The following is an 8,430-nucleotide window of genomic DNA, read 5'->3' as shown; positions in this document are numbered from 1 at the left end:
ACTAAACAAAGGGACAGAGAGAGCAAAATTGTAAAATATGCATGGAGCACAATATGCATAACCTGCTTCCTTGTTAACTCTTATCGATCTAAGACTAATGCTTCACCAATTGCCCTTAAGTGGCAAGTTAAGCAGTTAATGTCTGCTTTCCTGCCCCCCTGGCTTGCAGCATTTCTCATTTCTACTTAAAGGTACATACAGCATTCTTTAATTCATTCTATTTCTTTAATATAATTCATTTCACTTTCACACCCCTCATTTGAAAAGCACATTGCAGCCACTTGCATGCTGGGATAGCTACCACAATGCACTGCTCCCTGTGGCCATTGCAAGAGCTGCTCATGTGGCCACGCCAGTGCGCTTGCAGCTGAAATGTGGACTGACTGCAGCACTTTCCCTATTGCGTTCTACGAAGGCTGGTTTAACTCAAAGTGCTCTACGTCTGCAAGTGCAGTCATGCCCTCAGTTGTTTGGCCTTGCTCCCTCCCAAGTCTACCAACAGGAAACCATCAGAGATAACCACAAACAATTGAAACCACTTTGAGGTGGAAAAGGAATGTTACAACAGACAGAGGTTTGCCCTGTCTGAATAGAAACAAAAGGCTGTTTCCAGGATAACACACAAGGGGGAGAAGTATTTTAAATCCATTCACTGAGGAAGTCCCCTGAGGTGCAGGGGGCTTTCATGAATGTTTGGATTCTGAGTCTTGTGAAACCAGCCAGCTCTACAACAGACTGAAATTTGCAGGGAAAACTTACTTCATATATTGATAAGTCTACAAGGTATGCAGTTTGTTTTTTATGTTGTAACCCCTTGCTTTTAACACTTTTTTTCTTTTTCTAGTTAAATTTTTATTTTCACTTAAATCAACTTTTGTTTTATTATAAGGGCTCAGAAGTGCTGTGTAGTTTCCAAGAGTGATGGTTTAAGGTAAAATTTGTAAAGTGGGGTTCCTTGCACCTTGGGGTATGAAGGATCTGGAATTTCTGTGAATAGCCAGTATCAAGGGCTGGAGATTATAGGGATACAATTCAAAGGGGACTGGTGTGCACCTCTTGTTAACCTGCAAGGTGAAGTTAGGGCTGGCAATTGGCAAGATGAGAGTGCTTGAATGTCTAAAAGGCTGGTTGTGTTAGGAAGCTGATGTGGAGCCAGGGATAAGCAAGACAGACTCCTTCATGCCGGAGATCAAAGTGTAATATGGTGCCCCGAGAACCATCTCAACAATTACGGCAGTTTGAGTAGGTCAAAACTGTTGAGGCATCAGTGTAGTTCACCATATTATACCTTGTTCTTCTCAAACATTAATTTAAAAAGCTGTAAAGGAGTTTTGTTTCACAAAGTAGTGTCTAATTCCACTTATCAGTCTAGGCACATATACATATTGTTCCACTTTGAAAGTAAATACTTGGATTTTCAGCTGTTTCCAATCTTGTTATTTTACTATAGGTCCACCTAACCTACAGTGGCTGTCTATGCTACAACTGCTACAGTAGCACAGCTCCAGGGTACAATGGTGGAGATGCTTCCCCTGTTGATATGATGGGGTTTTTCTGGTGCTATAGTTAATCCACCTGTCTCAGAGGTGGTAGCTAGGTCAACAGAAGAATTCTTCCATTGACTTAGCCAGGTATATCTACACCCAGGATTAGGTCAACCTAACAGCAGTGCTCGGGGCATGAAATTTTTCACAGCCCTGAGCAACCCAGCTAGGTCAATCTAATTTTTAAGTGTAGACCAGCTCTTAGAAAAAAACTAGATCAAAAAGTGGCTTTCTCCCCATTTCCACTTGGTGGGGTCCAGAGTGGAGTTCTTGATCTTGTTGTAGTGTATGTTCATTAAGACGCTTGTAAATGCTGTCTATTTCACATTTGTTTCTTATCGGGTTTCTAAGGTGAATTAGACCCAGGCACAAAAGGTTTGTGATCTGGAACATACTTTAATAATGTCCATTAGCCTTACTGAGTAGTAGGGCTTTGCAGGAGCGGGCTCTTATATTGTAACTAGGCGAGCTGAACAATTTGTATTGGGGGGTGGGGGAGTGCTGAGAGCCATTGAACCAAACTGTCAACCTTGTGTATGATGGAAACCACTTCAAGCCGTAGGCCCAGTTCTAGCACCTATGACTGTAAATGGTCTGAGAGCTGCCTCTTAGTAATTATTTATTATTATTATTATTATTATTATTAACGACACCTAGCTTTTATAGAAAGCTTTTCATCCTTTGATCTCAGTTTTTTTTCTGGGGAGGGCCAGGCGCTCTGATGACGCTACAGCAATAATAAATGAAACTGTTTAGTCGGTAGTAAACTGAAAGCAGAAGAGAAAATAGCACTGATCGGATTTAACCGTCACCCGGACTGCCGGGGAGCTGATGAAGGCGAAGTGGGAGCCGATTTTCCAGGGCGCTTGACCCATCCTAGTCAGAACAAGGGACAACCCCACCAGGGTGACAGTGAAGGGAGGCGCCTGCCAGGAAGCGCGCCGCGAGGCAGCCCCATATTTGGAAGGGAACCCAGGGAAGCGGGGGCGTGAGAAAGGAACGCGGCGTTTGCTGGAGCTGGGCTTCCCCTCCGCCGGGTGTCACTCTGGGCTGGGCGAAGCGCGCTGCGAGGCGGAGCAGCCAGACTGAGCGCCCAGAGCCGGGCGCCGGCTCCGCACGGCCGCTCGCCGCCCCAGACACCTCGGTAGGGTCAGGATCGTCCCGGCTTCGCCGGAGCCTGCTCGCTCGCCGCCATCCGCTTCGGGCGAGAGGAGGAGCGGGACCGGCTGCTGCCTGCCCCGCCGGGAGGAGGCTCCGCGGCCAGCAGGCGCAAGCCGCCCCATGCCAGGAGGATGCTGGAGAGTGGCTGCAAGGCGCTGAAGGAGGGCGTGCTGGAGAAGCGGAGCGACGGGCTGCTGCAGCTGTGGAAGAAGAAGCGCTGCATCCTGACCGAGGAAGGGCTGCTCCTCGTGCCCCCCAAGCAGCCGCAGCCGGGTCCCCCGGCCGCCGAGCCGCCGGCCGCCAAGATCAAGGAGCTGCACTTCTCCCACATGAAGACGGTGGACTGCGTGGAGCGGAAGGGCAAGTACGTGTATTTCACCGTGGTCATGGCCGAGGGGAAGGAGATCGATTTTCGGGGCCCGCAGGAGCAGGGCTGGAACGCCGAGATCACGCTGCAGCTGGTGCAGTACAAGAACCGCCAGGCCATCCTGGCCGTCAAGTCCACCCGCCAGAAGCAGCAGCACCTGGTCCAGCAGCACCCGGGCCACCGCCTCCGCAGCGCCTCCAACTCCGCGTAGGGCGCCCGAGGGACCGGCCGCGGCACAGCCCAGGTACCTCCCCGGGCTCCTAGGAATCCTGCCCCCTCCCCTGCCAGCCCCAGGGCGCCGGGGAGCGTGGGATCTGCGGGGCGCCAGAGCCAAACTAGGACCCCCCGGATCCCTCCCTAGGTCGAAGCAGGTGGGCTCCCAAGCCTCTCAAGGCACTGGGACCCTTTACAAACCAAACCATCGCCAACTTACCGGCCTGGGACTCCGTCTGCCTGGGGGAGAGGGAGGAGGGAAAGAGTTTTCTCTGCTCCCAGCCCTTTCGTTCTCCCCCAGCACCTTCGAGGAGTTCCTGAGACAGCCGGGGAGTGCGGCTGACTTAGCGCTGCCTTTTGCGCCGGGGGTGTATGGTTTCCGAGCCCTGGCCCGTCCTTATACGCTCTAGAAGCCCATATGATCTTCCATCTCCTGCCCTTCCGTTTGTGCCTGGTTCACTGTTGCAGGACGGTGCACCTACCATTTGTCATTCAGAGAACTTGTTCCAGGCACAGGCAGGTTGGCTATCTGTGCACACACCCTTTGTCAGCTCATTCCGATTCCCTTCCTTCTGTATTGTTGTATCACAGGTTGAATCCAAGCGGCACTTCAGGAAGTGAGACTGATCAGCATCTTTCTGTTGTGAACATATTTCAGTGGATCGACAAACTTGGCAAACCGAGGAGAGCCACGGAGCGGGGAGACTGGAGAGCATCAGTTCAACAACCTGAAATCCCAGCGAGTTTTCTGTACAATCCCTTCCTTGGTGCGGGGAAAGCATTTCAAGTCATATGGACTCTGAGTACTATTTATGAACCTTGGAAAGGATCATCTGGCATGATGGGGCGTCTAGGACACATGATGTACTGTACATTTATTTTAAAGTATTTTATTTTATGGTTATTTATTAGGGATTTTGTAAAAGGCTAGTTTGCAAGACCTTTCTGAATGTAGGCCATTATCCAGAAATCAAATTCCAAATAAAAATTCAAAGCACACCTTAGCTCCTGCATATATTGCAAACTTTGGAGAGAGAGAGGGAGGTTGTGGGAGAAGTGAATGACTTATATGGCCATGAATTTTGGGTGATTTTCCACATGGAATACAATAGTTTTCATTTCTACCCAAAACATTCTTTTAGAAACTTGTTATATTAATGTGGAAAGTATAATGCATGGTTTAGAATTAGGATAAAGATCTTAATGCACAAGAAATTGCTTCTCTCCAAGGGTTGGAACCTGATGCCAAGGTTATTATTATTTTTTAAACATAAATATGGGGGAAGAGTATTACATTTTATACACAACTCAGTTACACAGAAAAAATAATTTGATTCATTATTATTAGATAAAATACCTTTGTTTCATTTATCATATACAGCAGTTGAAGAGGGAGCTCTGACCAATTTGATTTGTGATATGAGAATGTCACGTTAAACATATATCAATTTTATGTGCTCGTTTATTTTGTGTTATGAAAATGGTTGTAAGAGCTGAGAACTATTTATTAAAACTTCTGTACATTTGAGTTCAGGGCTCTCTTAGTACAGAAGGTTTATGAAAGGGCCATGTTCCTGACCTTTTTCTGACAGATTTTAAAGCCCATCTTGTAAATGTCTTAAAGTATTTAAATGAGTCATTTCAGTCATAATTTTCCTAAACTGAAAAATGCTATATTGCTGAGATAAACAAGTTTATTTTAGTGTGTAATATTACCAGATGTTGAGAGATGTGTTGGGATCTTGTCTGCATTATGTTAAAGAACCCCATGAAGTTAGAAAACAAAGTAGTAGGCATATGTGTCTTCCTTCTCCTGTTGAAATCAATGAGAGTTTTGCTGTTGATTTCAGCATATGGGGTGACTAGACCCTGATCCAGAAAAGCAAGTTATGCCCGTGATCATGTGCTTTACTGAATTGGGCCCTTAATGTGGTGGATCATTTCCCATTTTGCACTGCTGTAGTTAAAGCTCTCTGCTTTGAAATAAATAGTGAGTTGTCCTTAAAAATCTGATAGTACAATACGGCCTGTTATCGCTAAGTCAAGGAACAGAGCCTCAGCCATGGAACTATTTCTTTTTACCAACTCAGTAGGGAAACTGCTCTGCCTGTTTATAAGCTATACAAATGTAAACAGAGACTTAAAGTAATATGTTTAGAACTTCTGATTTGTAGCTTTACCTTAAAAAAAAATGACTGGATAAAAGAAAACATGAAAATGACAGAGAGAGATCTTAAACCAAGCACTGCATTTGAAGGGTATATTTTAATTTACCCCCTGTCTCACATTGAGGTCCAGTCCTGCAAGGTGCTGAGTTCATTCTGCTCCCCTTTATCTTACAGGGCATTCAGGGTACTGAGCCCCTTCCAGGGTGATGGAACATTATTTAGCCCTGATCCTGCAAACCTGTAAGTAGCCCCATTAATGTCATTGGGACTACACATGTGAATAAAGTTAAGCAAGTGTTAACAGAATTAAGGCCCAATCCAGCAAACCCTCATGTGAACAGTCCCAGGGGGCTATTGGAGTTCAGGCCCTTTGTGGGGATATATATTTACTGGATTGGAATGGCAGGTTACAATTGCCTTAAGAAAGTCATTCCTTTGAGGCTAATTGAAACTGAGAATGTTCAGCACCTTGCAGGACTGGATCCCCTCAGTCTAGGACACAGGAAGGAAGGAGATGAAAAGATACCCTGCAAGTACAGCAGCTAGTTTTCACATCTCAATACATTTGCCATTCTCATTCTGCCAAATCATAGATGATTGTGCTGGAAGGGAGACTTACAAAATAGACTGTAATTTGTAGTGGCTCCTTGAAAACCATTGCCCTTGACTGTGTAAAACATCTACCTTTTAAAAAGTGCCTAACTATCGATTTGTGGAAAAATGTGACCTCTTTTTCAGAGCCATTAATTACAGTTTATCAGGTAGCTAAACCACCCTTTCAGATATACACCCATAGCACAGAAAATTCACCTATCAAAACATGCATTTAACCAGGTAAAGAATAAATGTAATTATTCAAAATATGTCTCTCTGTGACCCAAGATATGTACTTCCCTGGGAGATGAAGTCATTCCTGTCCTACACAAATCTGATCCAAAGCCCACTGAAGTCCAGACTCCTCCTGATGCTAGAAGGACTTCCATTGACTTTGGCAGGCTTTGGGTCAGGCCCTAAATCATTTAATTTTATCATTTTCCCTCGGAGTGCTTGTGCTTTTAAAAACAAACAAGGACATTTTTTAAAAGGTTTAAATAACATCAAGGTTCTGTCTCAAACTGATAAAAGGCAAGACTTTCAAAATCAAGTTTGATGGCATCATTAGCTCACACTTACATTTTCCCATCAAGTTGAAATCAATCAAAGTGTCCTCTTTCATGTGGCATGTCTTGGTTTATGTTGGTTTGAGACCGGCTCTTTCTGTATTATTTGAACATCTATCTTAAATGTAATAATCTTTATCATGAACAAACTGTTGCTTGTTGATACTGCCAAATGCATTACTTATTTCCCGTTATGTTGTTTAAAACATTTCTGTCAGCCCAGGTCCTGCTGTGACAGGTGAGCACATCACAAAATCCACTTCTGAGTTGGCATCTGTGCTTGTGGTATAAGTAGAAGGTCCAGTGGTTGGCTGGGATGAGGGCGTTCACTCCCTCAGCTCAGGATTGAGGTGGTGTGAGGACAGCCTGGCACATGCTGCTGCTGCTCATGCCATCCCAGTGTCAATAAGACTTCAATCTCTGGGCCATTCAATCTGGCAACTTTCTCAATTCCTAAATGTACTATGCTCTTCTTGAGAATAGTAGCAATACAGACCAAAAATTCAGTTGGACTTGTAAAGATAAATGTTTATTTTGTTCTTTTCCTACTGAACAGTCTTCATTGACTCTACTTGGTTAAATATTGATTGTCACCTACACATTGTATGTCAGAGGTAACTACTCAAATAGGTCCAGTGGGTCCTGCACCATTCATGGCAGAACAACATGCATAATCCAACTCAAGGTTCACAAGTGAAGTAACCATGATAGCCCCTCCCTTTAATGGAAGAAGGATAGATGGGTGTAGGACTCAAATGAGTTTAATAGAAAACAAACTACAGTGCCAGTAAAACAAAAAGAGGTGCTCAGTGTAGTTAGCAGCAGTGTGGAAAGCTGGTTAATAAAGAGGTCAACCTTTTATGTCTTAGTAGAAGACATTGGTGCAAACTGAATGTGCCTGCATGTAAGAAGGGGCAGGATTCGGCAGGGAAATTCAAGCTGTGGTGACCATTCTGTCGCTTAATAGCTTTGTATTCAGAAGCAAGAAGTTCAACCAAATATGATCTCCATTCCATCCTGAAGTAGCTCCTCTTCTTTAAAGTTCATGATCTGTAACTGCTGGCTTCTGATCATTAGCTGCAGCGATGTACCAAATGTTTTCTAGCATACCCCGTCGTTAGCTGAAATATCGGTGTTGTCAAATTTGTGTGTAAATACGACTCATAAATGATTTCTGAGAGATGTGACTTATTTTTCATATTTTTCAAAATGCATTCCATTTCAAATAAAGAGGTATCTGTTGAAATGAATTGGTGCCATGTTGAAGGAACTATCCTTTGGGGCTATAGCTTCTTAGCTTACAAAGGTGTAAGGGGCTGATCTAGAGCCCACTAAAGTTAATGAAAGTCTTTTCATTGACTTCAATGGGTTCTAGAAGAGGCTTGTGTGTGGTTTTTTTTTTTTTTTTTTGAAAGACATGAGTTCAAAACAACTATTTACATAGAGCTTTCCTAAAAGAACGGCTGATTGAATTACCAGTGTCATCCAGTAACTTTTCTACATACAGCACAGTTGTAAGGTGTTAGGTCTTGTAGCTTGTGCATGGGTGGACTGCTCTTTGATTTCAGTGGGGCTCTGCCTGGCACAGGAGTTCACCCACATGCAACAAGTTGCAGGACAGAGGCCTCCTCAGACTGTAATCTTTATCAGTGAGCGTGGTGATCTCTATGGATGAGGTAGAGAAGCTGGGTAAGAGTCTAAAGAGCAGCATGAGATTTGCCTTGTTGCTCTTCTATCAGCATCTAAAAGCCTCTGATGGAATTTCAAGTAACCTTTAAGTAGCCCGGAAAGGACACTTCAAACATTAGGAGTATCCG

The 8,430-nt window shown here is 44.5% G+C and overlaps 1 protein-coding gene across 1 annotated transcript; it reads left to right on the top strand.

Annotated features, from left to right (window-relative positions):
- The first annotated feature begins 2,312 nt into the window (after positions 1-2,312).
- PHLDA1 (pleckstrin homology like domain family A member 1) lies at positions 2,313-7,859 on the top strand. The gene is made up of 2 exons (XM_034771812.1): positions 2,313-3,316; positions 3,877-7,859. Exon 1 carries the CDS (start codon positions 2,837-2,839, stop codon positions 3,281-3,283), a length of 447 nt encoding a protein of 148 aa, XP_034627703.1. The 5' UTR covers positions 2,313-2,836; the 3' UTR covers positions 3,284-3,316; positions 3,877-7,859.
- The last annotated feature ends 571 nt before the right edge of the window (positions 7,860-8,430 follow it).

This window comes from Trachemys scripta, chromosome 1, assembly GCF_013100865.1.
Source record: "Trachemys scripta elegans isolate TJP31775 chromosome 1, CAS_Tse_1.0, whole genome shotgun sequence".
In the NCBI taxonomy this organism is placed as follows: domain Eukaryota; kingdom Metazoa; phylum Chordata; order Testudines; family Emydidae; genus Trachemys; species Trachemys scripta.
Note: the sequence above shows the minus strand (reverse complement) of the source record. Positions and strands in the feature narration are given on the sequence as shown.